The 19,604-nt window shown below is 48.6% G+C and overlaps 1 protein-coding gene across 1 annotated transcript in view; it reads right to left on the bottom strand.

The window, feature by feature from the left end:
* Positions 1-8,374: 8,374 nt before the first annotated feature.
* KIAA0226 (KIAA0226 ortholog) overlaps positions 8,375-19,604 on the bottom strand; it is a 67,408-nt gene continuing 56,178 nt past the window's right edge. The window contains exons 12-20 of the mRNA XM_011961247.1: positions 17,446-17,506; positions 16,599-16,731; positions 15,789-15,934; positions 15,166-15,230; positions 14,459-14,697; positions 13,714-13,775; positions 13,120-13,273; positions 11,761-11,854; positions 8,375-11,538 (exon numbers count right to left, since the gene is read on the bottom strand). Coding sequence (XP_011816637.1) covers positions 11,360-11,538; positions 11,761-11,854; positions 13,120-13,273; positions 13,714-13,775; positions 14,459-14,697; positions 15,166-15,230; positions 15,789-15,934; positions 16,599-16,731; positions 17,446-17,506 — 1,133 coding nt within the window. The 3' untranslated portion in view covers positions 8,375-11,359. The remainder of the gene's footprint in view (positions 11,539-11,760; positions 11,855-13,119; positions 13,274-13,713; positions 13,776-14,458; positions 14,698-15,165; positions 15,231-15,788; positions 15,935-16,598; positions 16,732-17,445; positions 17,507-19,604) is intronic.

Below are 19,604 nucleotides of genomic sequence, written 5' to 3'. Positions count from 1 at the left end.
ACCTATGTAACAAACCTGCACGTTCTGTACATGTATCCCAGAACTTAAAGTATAATAATAATAAATAATAATTCAAATTCAGAGAATGTTGATATCAACTGCTCCCTGAGCCACATGGAAAGCTGTATCCTCTGCAGGCTGCTGAGATGTGTTTCTGTAAGAAGGGGTCCTGAAACGCTTTCTCCTGCAATAGGGACGGCCCTTGGCAAGGAAGGCACTGTCCTTGAGCACACAGACAGGGCTCCTTCAGCAGACAGCAGATAGAAATGCAGTGCAGGCCTTGGTTTTTTGGGATGGTTCCAATGTAGCACTGGATACGTCTGTCCAATTCTGGGGTTTGTTCATAGGAAACCCACGTGCCAGCGAATCTATGTCACATTCTCCAGTATCACCTTTATAAGGAATAAAGTCAATTTATTGTTCTTTGAAAAGAAAGAAAGAAACGTAGTCATGACTGTAGCTTGGCTGTCACTCAGCTGCAAGCTGTCACTCAGGTGCAGGTGAATGGTGGATGTGGCCGCGTGGCTCCACCCACTGAGCCATAATCGCTGTCACTCAGGTGCAAGCTGTCATTCAACATGCAAGCTGTCACTCAGGTACAAGTGAATGGTGGATGTGGCCGCACGGCTCTATGTGCTGATCCATAATCCCCACAAATGTCCAGGGCAGACCCAGCTCTCTCCAGGGCAAATGCTCCACAACCCAATACACTTGTTTCTCTGGTGTTGCTGTTTGGAAACTCCCTCTCCTATTTCCCACCTCCCTCTTTCCCGTTCTCATTCCCTTTTCCCTGCTCCTATTTGTTTCCCTCAGTTCCGCCTAATACCCTGTGGTGTCACCCTAGCCCTTTCCTCTACCCGCTCCAGCCTTACTACCCCCAATGTCCCGCACGCCGGGAAACACCAGATTCTGCCTCGTACTTCCGAGCTCTTTCCCCCATTCTCACTGCCCTGGGTCAGCCCTTTGCGGGAGCTCCTCTTGCCTCTCTTGATTTATTATCATCCGGCTAACCTCTAATCCTGTAAGATTTAGCTTGAATCTCTTTCGAGAAGTATTTTCTGAATCCAAGGAGGACCTAAAAGCCATTCTGCTGGCCTCCCAGAGCTGAATCTCCCATCTCACGCTTGCCCCTCCCCGGATTATATTAAAATTATAAGTCATTTAAAATCCTTTTGGAACAAGACAGGGTATGAGTAAAAAAGAAATACTGAACGTTATTTGTGTACACATACTACCTGATTTCTTTGACAATACATTGCAAGAAATAAAAAGATGGAGACATATGGCCGGGCGCGGTGGCTCACGCCTGTAATCCCAGCACTTGGGAGGCCGAGGCGGGTGGATCACCTGAGGTCAGGAGTTTGAGAGCAGCCTGGCCAACATGCTGAAACCCCGTCTCTACTAAAAATACAAAAATTAGCCGGGTGTGGTGGCAGGCGCCTGTAATCCCAGCTTCTCGGAAGTCTGAGGCAGGAGAATCTCTTGAACCCGGAGGAGGAGGTTGTAGTGAGCCGAGATCGCACCACTGCTCTCCAGCCTGGGTGACAGAGCGAGAGTCCATCTCAAAAAAAAAAAAAAAAAAAAAAAAAGATGGAGACACACTAACCAGTTACGGTGTACAGAACATTATGTTTTTTGTGGGACTGTAAAAAGAGAGGTAATTGGGGGAAGGGGACTAAATACCAGCTGCTATGAAGGGATTACTCTTAGCTTTTTAGGCATGATAATGATATCATGGTTTGTTAGAGTCGGAACATTATGTTTTTTGTGGGACTGTAAAAAGAGAGGTAATTGGGGGAAGGGGACTAAATACCAGCTGCTAGGAAGGGATTACTCTTAGCTTTTTAGGCATGATAATGATATCATGGTTTGTTAGAGTCCTTACCTTTTAGAGATACATAAATGAGTATCCCCAAAACACGTACAGATATTTTATACCTGAAATGTGTACAGATGAAATAATAAGATGTCTGAGATCTGCTTCAAAATAATCTTGGTGGGTGTAAGTGGGTGAGGGTACAAAGGAAACTAAATGGGCTGTGAGCTGGTCATTGCTGGATGAGGAGCGCCTGGGGGTTCAGTATACGGCTCTCAATATCTTTATATATGCTTGCAACTTTCTATAGTTAATAAAACGATTCCCATCTTTAGTCCCCGTGGAAGCTGCAGGGCCCTTCTTGCGGGGCAGGGTCGTAGTGGCTGATCTGGCATTTGAGGCTCCTTATGGTCCAACTTCCCCTCTACCTATCAGGTTGTTCCTTGAGCACCTTCAAAGGGCCCCCTCCTCTGTGTGTCACAGTTGTCTAAACACCATTTCCAATTCCAGCTTTGCGATTGTGTTTCCTGCTGCTCTCCTAATCCCTGTCCCCAGAGGCCCTTCCCGCTTCTTTCCACTGTAAACCCCACCCAGCCTGTGGGAACCAGCTCTGGAACCGGAGGCTGCGGGGGCTGCTCCTGATCGCTCAGGCCTCCTTTCCCTCCCCCTTCTCTGTCTTTCTCATTCACTCTGGATAACGCAGTGGTTAAGAGCAGGGTTTGGGTGCCAGGCTGCCTGGATTTGAACCCAAGCTCCATTGCCACTGGCTGTGTCACTTTGATCAAGTTACTTAAACTCTCTGTGCCTAGTTATTTCTATAGAATGGAAATAATGGACCCACCTCATAGAATGGTTGGGAGATCAGAAGAACTATATACGTGAAGAATTTAGAATAGTGCCTGGCACGTGGTAAACACTCCATATCTAATACTTTCATTTATCTAGGTCCTATGTTATAACTAAATTATAAATTCCTAAAAGGCAGGAACTGCCACCAAGCACTGAGGTGAACACATGGTTGATGAAAAGAATCCCACACCCCTGACTTGAATCAGAGAAGCAAAGTCAATGTCAGACTGTCTCAGTCACTGCCGCCTCTTCTGTCCTTTCACCAGAGTACTCTGCCTGCCAGCAACAAAAATGGACTACAGCTAATTTAAGCAGAAAAAGGAATATACTGGCCAGGTGTGGTGGCTCACGCCTACAAATCCCAGCACTTTGGGAAGCCGAGATGGGCACATTGCTTGAGCCAAGGAGTTCAAGACCAGCCTGGGCAACATAGTAAAACCCTATGTCTATATTAAAAAATAAAAAGGAGCCGGTGTGGGGATGTGCGTCTGAAGTCCCAGCTGCTTGGGGATCTGAGGTGGGAGGATCACTTGAGCCTGGGGGTAGAGGCTGCAGTGAGCCCAAGATGACGCTAGTGTATTCCAGCCTGGGTGGCAGAGCGAGACCCTGTCAACCAAAACAACAACAACAAAACTTAAAAAGTTGTGAAGGGAAAGCTATAGATTTGAAGGGAAGGCTACAGAACTAGGCTCAGAACAGGATAGGAAACTGGCAGCCTCAGGTCCAGGAGGCCCGTAGGGAGAGTCTCATCACCATGCCACACACCCAGGGTCCAGGAGTGACAGTCTCATCACCATGCCACACACCTAAGATCTAGGAGTGAGTCTCATCACCATGCTGGAACAAGCAAGTGCCAGCCCATCTTTTCGCTCATTGTTTTGTTTCCTCAAGGTCCAAATTCTAGGGAATGAATTCAGGCAATCCAGCTTGATCCATATGCCAAGCCCTTGCCATTAGGTTTTAAAAAAACAATTGTTGGCCAGACACAGTGCTTCATGCCTGTAATCCCAGCACTTTGGGAGGCTGAGGCAGGTGGATCACCTGAGGTCAGGAGTTCCAGACCAGCCTGGCCAACATGGTGAAATCCCGTCTCTACTAGAAATACAAAAATTAGCCAGGTGTGATGGCGTGCACCTGTGGTCCCAGCTACTCAGGAAGGTGAGGCACGAAAATCACTTGAACCCGGGAGGCGGAGGCTGCAGTGAGCCAAGATCGCTCCACTGCACTCCAGCCTGGGTGACAAAGCGAGACTCCGTTTAAAAAAAAAAAAAAATGTTCCTGATAAAGTGTTTCTGGGGAAAAACGTTATGTAAGGAGTAAAGAGAGGGTTTGCTCTGTTCTCCAAGACTCGTGAGTTCACTGGGCACATAGTGGAAAGAATGCAGGCTAGGTAAATATTTCTGTTTGGCCGGTCACCTCCGCCTTTTCAGTTGTAAGACTTTACTTGTACTTGGGTCTGAAGAAGGGTAGCGAGGGCCAGTACACGCTACTGAAGGGGTGACTCTGCTTACAGGTGCTTATGGCGGGAGCTCCAGGCCAGTCTGTTGGTGCTGTTTGTAGTGTTTGGAAGAGAGTCCGGGAACCTTCTGCAAAAGTGTTCAGGTGGCCATTGCTTGAACCTTCCACTCTAAAACCTGACCTTCAAGAAAGCTTTTCTTAAGTCCTATGAGCCCTCTGCCTCCTACCCTCACTCCTGCCCCAGCCTTCCCAGAGACCCTGATGAGTATGAGCCTACCTTGGAAGCCAGAGTTCCTCCAGGACTAAGGTGATGCTGAGAACCCTACAAAAGATCAAGGACAAAAACCGAGCTCTCGAAGCCTGGATTTTCAGGCTTTACATAAATTCTTAGGTGCCCTCTCCCTGTGTGCTCTCAAGGCAGCGGGGCTGACAGAGGCACCCATTTGTAGCAGAACTGGGGTGAGGCTGAGGGGATCGGAAAGGCAGGAGCAACGGATATTTTCTGGGTCAACACGGGTCAGCTTATCTTGTGCAGAAGGACGTCTCAGGGATATTTTAAAGCAGCCTTTGTCTTGACTATCGTTCAATTCGGATATACTTTTGTACATTCCCTCTGTATTTCAAGGAAAATAATTTTTTTCTCAAAACACCTCTAAAATTAACTCTTTAATTTATGGAAAATGACTCATTTACAGCTAATTTAGTAAGCAGATAAGGGGAAAAAATACTCCACACTCCCACCATTCTAACGGAACCACACTTATTTTTATGTATTTGTTTTCCTTATGTATTTTTTATAACCATATTTTTACATAACTGTAATTATGATGTACATATGCTTTTTATATATGTAAACTTCTTAATCTGGAATAATTTTAGATCTGTGGTAAAGTTGCAAAGATAGTACACGATTTGTCACACAGCCCTCACCCGATTTCAGCTCTCCCGAATGTTAACCCATCTTACATTACTTCAGTACTGGACATTTCCCAAAACTAACGAACCAACATTGGTATGTTACTTTAAACTCCAAATTGTATTCAGATTTTGCCAGTTTTTTCACTAATGTCCTTTCTCCATTTTGGGATCCCACGTGGCATTCAGCCATCGTATCTGCTTAGTTTCCTCTCACCTGTGACGGCCTCTTTCCTTGTTTTCATGACCTTGGCAATTTTGAGTATGGTCAAGTGTTTTGTAGAAAGTTCCTCGAATTTTGCTCATGTGTTTATGTTGTTTGTTGTTTTTCTCATGATTACACTGAGGTTATGGGTTTCTGAAAGAATGTCAGGGAAGACGTACTTCTCTCATTGTATCAGTAGGTACATGACATCCAACGACATCTTTGGTGATGTTAACCTTGATTACTTGGTTAAGGTTGTGTTAGCTCTCTCTACTGTAAAGTTGCTATTTTCCTCTTTCTATATCCTTTTATTAAAAAGTGAATCACTAATTCCAGTCTGCCCTCAATGGGAGAAGGAATTAAACTCCACCTCCTGGGAGAAGTTACATATTTTGTTTAGAATCGTCTGTGAGAATTTATTTACTCAGTCATTTATTTATGTAAGTATGGACTAATAAATATATATTTGACATATATTTTTTCTAACTTTTTCTCACATAACATTGTGTTACAAGACTTTTTCCCCATGTTACTATCAAAATTTATTTTTTTGTTTGAGCCAGAGTCTTGCTCTGTGGCGCGATCTCAGCTCACTGCAACCTCCGCCTCCCGGGTTCAAGCAATTCTCCTGTCTCAACCTCCCGAGTAGCTGGGATTACAGGCGCCCACCACCATGCTCAGCTAGCTTTTGTATTTTTAGTAGAGACAGGGTTTCACCATGTTGGCCAGGATGGTCTCAATCTCGACCTCGTGATCCACCTGCCTCGGCCTCCCAAAGTGCTGGGATTATAGACATAAGCCACCATGCGTGGCTTTACTATCATAATTTTTATAACTAATTTTGATGGTTGCATTTATTTTTTATATTTTCCATTAACTGTTTACTCTTATAAATTATGCTGCAGTCAACATCTTTAAACAATATTCTGTGATTCTCTGTACTCTCAGCTCTGGCATGGCGTCTGGAACACAGAAGCATCTATAGATGTTTGGGATTGACAGATGATTCAACGAACAAGTAAATGCTGGGGCTGCCATTGTGAGTCAATGGCCTTTGTTTTCCTCTTTCACAGTCTTTTCAATCTTGGAATATGATAATCTAAAATCTAAGTTAAATGTTGGGAACAGAAGTTTGGGAACTTACTGGAAATCATGCTTTAGCTTCCTGTGAACTACACCAGTTTGTAACAGTGAACAAAGGGCCTTAGAACAAAGTAAAGGCTTTCTACTGTAAGCTATTTTCCTATCTCTAGTTGAAAAACATTTGGACATTTTATCAACTTCAGCAGTCTTTCACATGGCTTTTTCATTCTCCTCTCAGTTTAAATTGTAAATCATGAAGATTTTTAAATATGTAGTGTGTGTTTACAACATATAAATATCATCTTATCTCCTGGTTTAGTCCCTGGCAAGGAAGGAGCTGGCAGTTTAATAATACAGTGACTGAAGGACATTTGGGATGTGTGTTCTCTGATGACGACTGCTGGACAAACACAACACGAGCAATTGCAGACCAAGTAGCTGAGGGAGAAGACGGGAGATGAGGACACGCTCACCACTGCAGAGACTTGGTGAGCACTAAGGGGAGGCAGAGGCAGGTCACAATCCCGCCCCTCATGCCACAGTATGCTGCTTTTTTTTTTTTTGAGGCAGGGTCTTGGCTCACTGCAGCCCTCGCCTTCCAGGTTCAAGTGATTCTCATGATTCAGCCTCCCGAGTAGCTGGGATTACAAGCACACGCCACCATGCTTGGCTAATTTTTGTATTTTTGTGGAGATGAGGTTTTGTCATGTTAGCCAGGCTGGTCTCGAATTCCTGACCTCAGGTGATCCGCCTGCCTTGGTCTCCCCAAAGTGGATGACAGGCATGAGCCACTACGCCCGGCGCCTCAAAGTGCTAGATGACAGTCGTGAGCCACCGTGCCCGGCCCCTCATCCCACAAGGTGCTTCTGGTCATTCTTGTTCCACTGAGGAGCAGGGAGGAAAATAATGTTGATGAAGAACAGCTGAATTTGTGTGCTAGTGGCAGAAAAGTAATGAGATTTATTTTAGAGGAAAACATCAACAGAACTTGATGACCGGGAGTAGGAAGGAGACAATATGTGACAAGCTGAGTGTGCCACTTACAGAGGAAGCTGAAGACAATTAATTTTCAAACCTGGGTGACTAATGGTTTTGGGAAATATGATATTTATGCTGGTTTTAGACACGCGGGTTGGAGATGACACGGGAAATAAGGTATTTATGCTGGTTTTAGACACGCTGGTTGGAGATGACATGGGAAATACAGTATTTATGCTGGTTTTAGACACACGGCTTGGAGATGACACGGGAAATACGGTATTTATGCTGGTTTTAGACTCGTGGGTTGGAGATGACACGGGAAATACAGTATTTATGCTGGTTTTAGACACACAGGTTGGAGATGACACGGGAAATACGGTATTTATGCTGGTTTTAGACACGCGGGTTGGAGATGACACGGGAAATAAGGTATTTATGCTGGTTTTAGACACGTGGGTTGGAGATGACATGGGAAATAAGGTATTTATGCTGGTTTTAGACACCCTGGTTGGAGATGACATAGGAAATACGGTATTTATGCTGGTTTTAGACACGCTGGTTGGAGATGACATGGGAAAAAAGGTATTTATGCTGATTTTAGACACGTGGGTTGGAGATGACATGGGAAATACGGTATTTATGCTGCGTTTAGACATGCTGGTTGGAGATGACAAGGGGACATTTAAGGGCAAATATTCAGAGTTGCAGGGTAGAGCTGGAGCTCCAGTGGGCCACGAGCACAAGAGAAAGATGCTAGGTGCTCACAGAAGTGGGAACTGAAACATCTAAGGGAAGTCAGATGTTGCGGAGAGGAAGACACCTCGTTTTAAGTGACAGCTACACCAAGAGTATGGGCAGGGGGCACACGTTCCATGCACCAGAAATCCAGAGAAGTGAAGTGGTTCGCTCGAGGTCTCATGGCAAGTTAGTGACATAGCCACTCCACCCCACTTTCCTTGATGTGTGTGGTCCCGTTTGCTTTACGTTGTAACACAGAAACCTCAATGTTCAGATACACCTGCTGTACAGTGGACACAATGCCATTTCTTGACAGTCAAGGAAGGCTAACCAAAGACAGAATTTCATTTCCTTAGTTTATTAAAGATGACAATGAACTGCCAGGCTGTGCAAGAACCACGGCAGGTGGAAAGCCAGTTCAGAGCACAGGCTGCATACACAGAACATCTCTACTGAGACTTGCGCTTCTTTTATGTTAATTCAACAAGAGCTGTAAATCCTTGGCAGAGAACGTCAAAACAGCCTCCTTTAAGTGGAAAATATTTGTCTTCCACTTTTCTGCTATGTCTTGAATCTTGTCTCCACCTGGTAAGTAACCTATGTGTTGTTTTCTTTCCCTTTACTTACAGAAAGAACACTACCCTCCCCTTCGTTTAGAAGGAATTCTCTTCAGTGCATTCAAAGCTTCTCCCCGCAACAGCAGGGGATTTTCAGATACTGACAAGTTGCAAAGTGCTTCCAAAACATCCCATCCTCTACCTGCTTTCCCCCCTCGAATAAATAAATAAATGGGTATTTGGACAGTGATGGCAGCATCATGTCAGAGTCACTAAAACACACACAATCTAAAGGGTTGGGGTGCGGTTGAGGGAGATGGAGAGAAGTAAGTGACAAGTCAGGAGCCTGTGAGACTGTTGAGTTTGGCTTCAGAAGCTGTCAGCATTTTCATCCTTTGATCCTATGCTGATGAGAAACGGGCAGGACAAGACAGCACATCTCCAATGACCTGGAGAAGGAGCTGGATGTGTCACTTTTTTGTTTTTGAGATGGAGTCTCGCTCTGTCGCCCAGGCTGGAGTGCAGTGGTGCAATCTTGGCTCACTGCAACCTCCACCTCCCGGGTTCAAGCGATTCTCCTGCCTCAGCCTCCTGCGTAGCTGGGATTACAGGCGCCCGCCACCATGCCTGGCGAATTTTTGTATTTTTGGAAGAGACAGGGTTTCACCACATTGGCCAGGCTGGTCTCAAACTCCTGACCTCAAGATCCACCTGCCTCGGCCTCCCAAAGTGCTGGGATTACAGGCGTGAGCCACCACGCCTGGCCTGGATGTGTAATTTAAACCAAACCTGGAAGGAGAGCTCACCATTTTTATAAACTCCTGGGTCTGGATCTGGGACCGAAACCCTAGTGAAACCTGAGTTCCGTGAAGCTCCCTGAAGGGCCCGGGCCTTCCAGTCAGTCCTTCAAACTGCTGGCCTTGGCCTTTAGAGCCTCACTGCGAACAGAAGGGAGAACAGCTTCAGGGTCTTGTAGCCCAACGTGGCTTTCAGATCCCAACTTTGAGGCAGAGGAACCAAGAGCAGGGGCCGGTTCCCACACGTTCCCTCTCGTGCTGGTGGAGCCTCAGCCCTGGCCATCACCTTAAGGCCTCTCCCACCTCCCTGGGAGATTCCTTCTTACCGCCAGCTCAGGCTCTCATCAGCTTCCACCAACCACAGGCCCCCTTCTGTTCAGCTTCCAGGGACAGCACCCACGCCCATTGTTCTCCTAGCAGCAGGCAACTACGGGAAGACGGGCCCACGGGCAGAATTCAATCCCAGAACAGAAATGCTGCAGGCTTTAGTTCACAGAGCTGCCAGCTCTTGGGGAAGCCACTCTGACCAGTCTTTCCACAGAGGTTAGAAGCTGCATCAACTTGAGGAACATCACAAACATACACGGCCCCATCCAAGGACTTCGCCGTCAACACACACATTAACAGAGGGAGGCAGTACACTAAAACCAGCACTATCAAAAGGACTTTGCCGTCAACACGCACATTAACGGGGGGAGGTAGCACACTAAAACCAGCACTATCAAATGGGCAACTGAACAGATAAACATCACCAGGCTACACCGAGTTAAGTGCATAATTGGCATAAAGGCTCTTGTTATCCCAAGAACACAGAACATTCACACTCACATCCACAAACTGTCAAGTTCTGTAACAGCACTAATGGCAGGAAGCTTTTCTCCAACTTTGACCACAGAAGCTAAGGCAAGGGAGACTCGGCCACCAGGGAAGGACCCAGCTCTGCTGCACAAGGGGAGAGAGAAGGGAGCTGGGTTGCACTTTCACTGAGACCATCGAACAGATGACAGTGGTCAGGGACACACTAAGAACAGGGTGGGTGGGGTTCCTGTCCTCACCTTAGGATGGCATCAGGGACTTGCCTGAGCTTCAAAGATCTTACCTGCACCAAAAAGCCAGGTTAACTAAAAGAGGCCTTAACACCTACGAGGGGCCGACAGCCCCTGTGAGTAAGTGCTCCTCCAGCAACAGAGCTGCCGCCTCACGTATGCTTGTGGCATAAGGCTACAGGCGAGCCTGGCCTAAGCATCAGTCCTGTTCTTTGCTTCAAGCTCACCAGGGTAGATGAAGAAAGTCAGCTTCTGGCATCATCTATCCTTCAAATATTCCAAACGGGAAATCCCAGCAACACAGGGACGTTCACGGCTGCCTCTCTGAGGTCTCTGAGGAGTCTAGGATAGTCATGATTGTTCTATGGCCCCCAAAATACCCAAATAAGCGGACAAAATGCCCATGACATAGTCCCATTCTCTGCTGCTTCTCCTCGGGGCACAGTCTGACCCCAATCCAGGACAGGGAGAGAGAGAACGCCACCATTTCAGCAGCAGGAGGAGAGGTGGTTGAGAAAGGCCTGGCTCAGAAGCTCCAGAACGAAAACAGGAAAATTGGAGAAGATACTTGACATGCAGGTGAAGCCAGGTCTAGTTCTAGAGGAGAAGGCCACAGACGCTGGAAGAACTGGGTCTTGCTGTCTCTTCCCCGACAGAGGCACTAGAAGCTTCACTGAAGGACCCACATGTCAGTTCTGATGAAAACACCTGGAGCTTACAAATTATCTGTCACCACAGACTCTGGACCCATCAACCTACCAAAGGCTGACTGCACACGGACGTCAGACAAGTCAGTAAAAAAAAATGATAATTAAAAAAAAGCAGCAGCCCCAGGTGGGGCAAGTCCTTCAAAGAGTGGCTCAGTTCTGCAATACGTGTGACCCCGGCCCAGACAGGGGCTTCACGCGCTGTCTTCAGGTGGCCTCCAGGACGGCGGCTTCCAGGGCCAACGCCTCGGCGGGCTCCTCCTCGTAGTCGGACAGGTAAGACTCCAGGCTCTGCCTGGCCAGCGCCTCCCGCCGGGCCTGCAGCCGCTCGCAGCGCGGACAGCTTCCAGACTTGAAGCAGGCTTTATGGTAACACGCTTTACACTCTACTCAGGTTGGGAAGGTAGGAGAGAGAAGAAAACAATTTGTATTATCTCCAGCTAGAGGTCAGTTGCTGCCACAGCCCCTTCTCACCACCAAGGCGTGGTGTCCCCTGGGGAGGCCCTGCGAGGTGCTGAGTGGCACCGAACTCTTGCTAACAGGGGGCTCTGGAGAATCAAGGAGCCCTGTGTTCAGGCTCACTTGCCCGACGCTGCACCTGCCCTCACCTTCACAGGTCCGGCACTTATGGAGCTCAAAGGGAAAGATGATGTCATCCTCATTCTGACAGAACTCACAGATGAAGCCCTTGGCTTGGCAGAGCTGGGGAGGAAAAACACAGATGGCAACATGAGGCACGGCACATCAGGAACTGGCATGGGAGGGTGAGCACCAAGGAGGGGAGAGGTCTGCAGGGTTCTGCTGCCCACAGGGAGGAGGCCTGGGCTGGACTCAGAAGCGTGAATGCTAAACTAGGGCCAGGGCTGGGCTGGGTTAGACAAAGCTTTAGGCAGGAGATCAGACGGGCACAAGCCAGAGAAGCTCTGGCCCTGGCGTGGCTCTCCGTGAGAGAGGAAAAGGAGGAGATGGCGCCACAAGGGGCTTCCTGGGCCGACAGTCCCATCTGGGCTGTGATTTATTTCAGAAAAGGAGCCACAACCAATGAAGATCAAACGTGGAGACAAGGCTGTTCCTCAAATACAGCACCCAGCCTGGAGTCCACTTACAGTGAAGTATTTCCAGTTCCTCCCAGACACACAGGGTGCCCTGCCTATGCCCAGCTCTAATTCTGGGACTGTCACAGGAACATAAACTGGGCATAGTCTAAGACAGCAAGATCAAAAAGTATAATTCCTGCATTTTTCACATGGTGAATAGATCACGATAACGATGTCCGTTTGTGGAACACATAAGCATACAAAACGCTGCCACACAAATTAGGGTAAGAAACGAAGGCCGAGGGTAGGAGCTCTCCAGATTCGAATCCAGAGTTCTCCTCTCACATCGCGACAATTCCTTTCCTTTTTTCTGTGGGGGATGGAGTCTTGCTCTTGTCGCCCAGGGTGGAGTGCAGTGGCGCGATCTCGGCTCACTGCAACCTCCGCCTCCTGGGTTCAAGCGATTCTCCTGCCTCAGCCTCCCGAGTAGCTGGGACTACAGGCGCCCGCCATGATGCCCGGCTAATTTTTGTATTTTAGTAGAGATGGGGTTTCATCATGTTGGTCAGGCTGGTCTTGAACTTCTGACCTCAGGTGACCCACCCACCTCAGCCTCCCAAAGTGCTGGGATGACAGGCCTGAGCCACTGCGCCCGGCCGACAATTCTTTAGTGAAAGTCTACTCAGTCCTGCCCAGAGCTACCCAGGGCCACAGCCAGCACCAGCTCCTCCCCTCACTCGAGGTTCTTTAGATCGGGGTGCTCTGGCTGCTCTCCAGGCTAAGGAACAGCAGCCCTTTCCAGTTCCTCTCCCAGTGCTGACCGGCCGCTTTAACTTCCTCGAGCTAAGTGGCAAGAACCCCAGGTCCACCCCACTCCCTGTATCCCTAAAAGCAAGGGCTCAGCTGCATGCCACAGTGAGACCTTCTCACCATGCATCTCTCCACATGGGCAGCCCCTGCCCTGGTGAGCTCAGCAAGCCGGGGCCCCAGCTCCCCCTTCCTGGTCGCCGTCAGATCATTCAGTGAGTACAGGTGCAGGTCCTCTGTCAGGTGGCCCGGGACTGTGTCAAAAGAATCCAGAAGCCTACAGGGAGTGACAGGAGGCAGGGGAGGGAAGGAACAGTGTGTGTGCCACGTCGTGGTAGAAGGATCCCTATCCAGAAACTGCAGAAAGTAACAAGGGTGGGCAACGATCGCCAGCCCAGTGTTCCAGGCCACCCAGCCGTTCCACACTCCTAGGGGTCTGGATGGCAGAAGTGACCATTTCCAGACTCCTGCAGAGCGGCCCACGTGGGATCCGGCCTGCTGAGAGCAGTGGCCTGCCCTGGATGGAATGGCCACAGATTCCCCTTCCCAAGAGGAGGACACAGATACAGTTACTGCCGCGGCCTCTCGTTTACCACTTCACATTTCTGCAAAATCTCTCCACTCTCCTCCGTGACACAACAAGAGCCGAGTGCTGGGATGTGTCCCTTTCGGAGACAGCAACGTGGCCAGAGGGCTCTGGCTCCACAAAGGACTTACTCCTTGGCCAGTCGGCAAGTCTTGAACATGTTCTTCATGTGACACAGCTGGACCCGCAGCAGCTGAAAAGAAAGAGGTGGGGGCAGGAGTGGGAGGGGGATGTGAGAAGAGGAATCCAGTGCTGGAAGCCCAGGGCCTTTAAACCCTGGGGGCCTAGAAGCCTTGCATGCTGCAGCCAGAGCAGACTGTCCTACGCTCTAACTCGCTCTCATTCACTCTGACAACGGGCTTCGGAGTGCTCTCCGCTCAGGGAAGGCCCCTCCGCCAGGTCTGTCTGCCCAAGTCACATAAGCAGCCTGGGGCAGAGGAGCGCTCTGAAATTCCAGTTTCTCACTAGATACCCTATTCCTCATTCATTCACTCATGTTTTCAGTGAAGGAAGAAATTCTGCTTTGCCATCGAGTGCTATCTACAGCTTCATAGCTGCCATTGCCAGGTTTCAGGCTCCAACTAGACAGATACCTGGGAGATGGGAAGAGATTAAGAAAGTACATAGGGAGGGCGTGAATGGAGAGACGGTTACAGCTTTGACACTGCGATGACAAGAAGTGTGGTACTTGTGGGAAGCTCTGTATAACCAGGGGAGGGGACGAGGGAAGGAGATGAGGGGAGGGGGCAAGGGATGAGGGGAGGGGACGAGGGATGAGGGGAGGAGACAAGGGACTGGGGAGGAGACGAGGGATGAGGGGAGGAGATGAGGGGAGGAGAAGGGCAAGACTCTGAGGTGGCCTTTCCAAGGTCTTACCCGGACTTGATTGAGCAGCTTGACCTTCCTATAGAGGGCACTGTTTATGTCCTGCACGTTGAAGAGAGGATCATTCCAGATCTTAATGAGCAGGTCCTTGGAGAAATTGCTGACGTAGTACTTGCTGAAGTCCCACTTGCGCAGAACCCGGCTGGGGATGGCCATCTGTGCATTCTCATGGCAGCACTGGCAGAAGTACTTGCCCAGGTACTCACAGTACCGCAGTCGCTTGATATAATCTGGAAAAACCGGAAAGCCGGAAAGCCAGACGTAACTTTCCCACCTACAGACTGGGCAGGTGGCTCTGCTCTTCCCTTGAAAGGGCGGAAAGGGCCGGCCGGTCAATGGCCTCTAGCAACCTCTGTCTGCGTTCCCCAGAGCTCGCAGAAATCCACATAGTGGAGCCTGGGGTAATGTCCCACCTTGGAGGCCCTGAGGAAATAAAACCAGCCGGAGTTGGTAAGATCCAGCCTTACCAGCTAGCTGGAACTACCCAACTGTCCACAGCATACAGTCCTGGCCATGTGCTCCCAGAAATCATTTCCCTCCGATCGCCAGCACTCTTGCCTATTACGAACCTTTCTTTCTCCTTCCCTACTTCTGCCACGCCACCTCCTGTCGCCGCCTTTGACACGCCACCTCTCCCTACATGTGGGGGAGGGTACAGAGCCTCTGGAGGCAGCATGGTGGGAAGGGAAGGCACTCACCAGGGTCAGTCCGGATGCCACATCCTGCACAGCGGTAATTCTGCTTGGCCACGGCAATTTTCCTCCTGAGGAAGGATAAGGACAGGGCATTGGCAGATAGCAGCTGCGTGAGGCCTTTGAGGGGTGAGGGACTGAGCACACACAGCTCCAGGTAAGTATGGGAAGAGAGGGGAATTCACCTATGATTCAGTTGGACAACACTGAACCTACTGGGAGAGCTGACTCCATACAGGATTTAGGTCTAGGCAGTGACTCTCCCCAGTAATGAACCACACATTCTGTACAAATGGAAGCAATGACACGTGGTAAAGGAAAGAATGACGAGAGAAAAGCATCCATCCATCTTAGATAGAGAAGAAAAACCAGCAAGCTCACAAAACTACTGGGAGGAAGGCAACAGGTTGGGAATGCCAGCCAAACAAAACCCGCCTTGTTTCCAATTAGCTCTGGGAACTAAGAGTAAGAAACGAAGGACAAAACGGACAACCCCCTCCTCTGCCTTTAAACGAAGAGACCTGTGTGGGAGGCACAGCTGGAGGCAGAGACAAGTGGGTGAGACGAAAACCCTGACAATCCAGAGAGGACGGATCTGCGCTCCAAAGGCACAGACACTGGCCACTCACGTTGGGGCTGGATGAACATTAAAAATTATCTGAGGCCGGGGGGGCGCCCACTCCAAGTTGCCACGAACACGAATCCGCAGCTTGTAGATGTCAGCATGCTGCCCGTCATCCGGTGAGATGGGCAGTGAGTCAGGGATGGGTAGAAGCTGCAGGAGAAAAACACAGTTGGGGTAGGCTCACACGGACGGGCTTGGGAAACACAAACGCAGGACCCTTTTGGCCATGACAGAGCATCATGAGTGAAAGACATTTCAGGAACACCACAGGATAAGAGCTTCAGGTAACCGTGGTCCTCGGAACCAACCAGGAGGCGCCAAGGTACGAGAAGTGAGGGCTGTGGGTTCCAAGAAGCAAAGAGAAACAGCCTCCCACGGCAGTGGCCCACGGCTCATGTTGTCCCGCACCCATTCCAGGACCCTTGCTGTGCCAGTGGCCCACGGCTCATGCTGTCCCGCACCCGTTCCAGGACCCTTGCTGTGCCAGGGTGTTTCATGCCTTAAAGACAACTGCAGAGCAAAGAATCCAAGCAATTCACTCTTGCGCAGTGTCTCCGAGGTGGTCAGAAACCAAACATGACTGAGTCTGGCGAGCAGTCACGTGAATCAGGACAGCGAAGGAGCCGTCATCTCCGCTCTGACAAGGCGAGCAAGCGTTCACTGTGCGTTGACCACCTGGCCCACTGTGATAAATGGCTTCCATGAGTAAGGCGGGGAACACACAGGCTCATTCCAGACTGCGGACGTGTGATGAAGGAAAACAAGGTCACAAAGGCTCTCGGCCCCTGGGTAGGAAGAAGAGCCAAGGACCTACCTTCTGAGGGGCGTCGTGCTCTGGGACGAGCCACTCCAGCTCGGAGGCAGCTGGAAGCTGCATCCCCTCAAACTGCTTCAGGAGCCCCATGGCCACCGCCTCAGCAGATGTGGAGTGCAGGAAGCTGTGGGAGCTGGAAAGGGGAGAATCAAGGACGGCTGAACACAGGGAAAGGACGGGCAGATGGAGGCTTCCCTTCATGATCTCATCCCCCACGCAGCAACTTCTGGGCTGGGAGAATACTCGCAGCACCCCGGCCTGCCCATCACCCTCACACAGGGGGCAGTGAAAGTCCGCTAGTCTCACAGTCCGAAGATTTCGGTTCAAGCCCCACTTCCTGTCACTACACAGCACTGCTAATGAAGGACTCTGTCACTTCCTTTCTCTTAACTTCAGCTCCTCTAACAGCAAAATGGAGATTAGAATGCCTGCTTACAAAACAAAGTGAGTAAAATTGCTTTGTGGACTAAAAGGCGATTTTTCCTCCCAAATGAGCTACTATTTCCCCTGGTTGGGTCTGTGATGTGGAATCTGTTCAGTTTGATTTGATAACCAAAACCCATCATCACTGCTCTCTTTTGAGACCTTCTGGGGCCTCTGGTTATGATGAGAGTCCGCAGAGAAGGAATCACTCACTTCCAGCTTTGCCTCCACGAGAGCCCCTCCCATTGGGACCAAAGAGCTTCTGCTTTCTTCCCGTGGGCTCGCCGCCATCAGCAAGCCCTCCCTTTAACCTTGCCTCCTCTTATATCTGGATGGCTTTGCCCAGCCATATGCCACGAACTGGGTTTGTTTCTCTACATAGCCTCAGGCTTTCTTTTTTTTTTCTTTAAAAAAAAGTACTCACAAGGACTGGGAGGAAACGAAGGATCTGCTGCTTGAGGCTGTGTTCCTTCTGATGTCAGCATCTACATGGAAACCAGAGATAAGGAGAGCGCAACGGAAAGGGGTGGGTGAGGGATCGTGGAATCCACGACGCGGTGCTGCCAGCTAAGCACTCAGGGTAACAGCCAGGTGCCACATTCTACGCAGGATAAAGGAGCAGGTGAAGCTCTAAACACAAGTTATAACTTGCCTCTATCCAAGTCAAAACCAGGCTGAATTAGTAACATTATGCACAGCACTGAGAAGGTGAAAAATGTTACAAACCCAGGCAGAAAGCCAGACTCAGCTTTGGTGTGAAACGGTGAATGAGGTACACAGACACACCCCTCACGTGCATAGACACAAAACAAGGACTCAGATCGCTCCCTCAGTCTCCACATCTTTACCTTTCTCGAATGATAAGCTCCCTTAGGCAGTAACTCTGTCTGGCTCTTAGATATATAACATTCAGTGCCTAACACATAACTTGGATCTCAGGGGTTCTCGTGAAATACATGTGACATTGGAACTTTGCTTCTAATACTTCACCACTGTTGCCATCACCCCGAATGTCAGAAGTGTTTGGAACTTTGCTGCTAACATCTCGTCACTGCTGCCATTTTGCCCCTGCATGTTGGAGGTCCTGTATATCCTTAGAAAAGCTTCATGAAGGAAAAGGAACTTCTCTATAGCTTTGCAACTCTTTGGAGATGCCTGGTTACCAACACATTTTGACAAAGATGGTCAACATGATCTCTGAGGCATAATTATACAGGAAACTGCGGCAGACCTTCCATAGCATATTTCTGACAAATGATTTAGAAGAGGATTTCTAATAACGATATGCCTGAACCTCCAGAGACCTCAGAGACCCCATCTACCCAAATACTTTTGATGGAGGGGAATGCGAAACACAGCAGTTATGTTCAAGCAAGGCAGACACAGCCTACCCAAGTCATGAAAACAAGACTGTTCTGAGAAATACTCTCCCTCACGTCCTTCGCTGCCCAGTGAAAAGACCTTTCTTTCCTAATTAAGCCTACACAATGACCAATGTACTGTGAGCACTCAGGACACGAATCTTGTAGGGCACCACTGTGCACTGGGCCATGAGTAGCTCTATGTTCCTCACATGTTTCCTCTGTATGCAGATTTTTGTCTGGACAACTAGATTATAAAATCACCCTATTAGGAAATAAGATTGTGTCTCCTTCTTCCCTTGGCTCTAAAATACTTAACACAGGGCTCATATACAAGCATATACTCAAATAATATTGCTGACAAACTAATGTCTTCAAAGCTACATATATGAGTAAGATAACAGAAGTAACAGAAGTTTTCATATGTTCCCTAAGCACAGGACAAGACATCAACACGTTTTTGCTGGTAATTAACACAGCCTACTTAACAACAAAGATGTTCAAGTATACCGTGTTTTCTGGCTGAATTTGTGCCACCAAAATCCAGATCCCAGTGCACTGGTAGTTGTCTTATTTCTAGCTAGTTAGTGCTGGTAGAGAAAAGAAAAACAGTAGAGGCAAGAGTAGGCCAGACCTTCACAGACTGTTCGGTTTGCAACATGTATTTGGGTAACACCTACACTGCCTTGGGTTGTACGTAAGTCTTGCCTTGCGCTAGTAGCCCTCAGAGTGCTCTGTACATAAAAGTTTTCAGAAAATATTTTCTGAATAAATGATTAATTGGCTAAAAGCAATTAACAGCCATTTCAAATTCCATCCTGTTTGGGAGTCACACAAAAGAAAAAAAAAAAACAAAAACTTAGCTGTCCCTCAGTAAGGAGCTAACCAATTTTCTTATTTTAGTGCCAGGCTATTAAAGAAAATACTACATGCCAGAAAGAATAGGCAGTGATAATTCACAGTTTTTAAGGAAACCACTGCCTTCATAAAACTATTTAGCAGTTCTTCATCCTCACAAAGAAGAAACTTTTTTTTCTTTGAGAGAAAAAAATCATTCTCTCTTTAGAAAATACAACAGTGGGCCGGGCGCGGGGGCTCAAGCCTGTAATCCCAGCACTTTGGGAGGCCGAGACAGGTGGATCACGAGGTCAGGAGATCGAGACCATCCCGGCTAATATGGTGAAACCCCGTCTCTACTAAAAAATACAAAAAACTAGCCGGG

Source organism: Colobus angolensis, unplaced genomic scaffold, assembly GCF_000951035.1.
Source record: "Colobus angolensis palliatus isolate OR3802 unplaced genomic scaffold, Cang.pa_1.0 Scaffold54, whole genome shotgun sequence".
Taxonomy (NCBI): domain Eukaryota; kingdom Metazoa; phylum Chordata; class Mammalia; order Primates; family Cercopithecidae; genus Colobus; species Colobus angolensis.
Note: the sequence above shows the minus strand (reverse complement) of the source record. Positions and strands in the feature narration are given on the sequence as shown.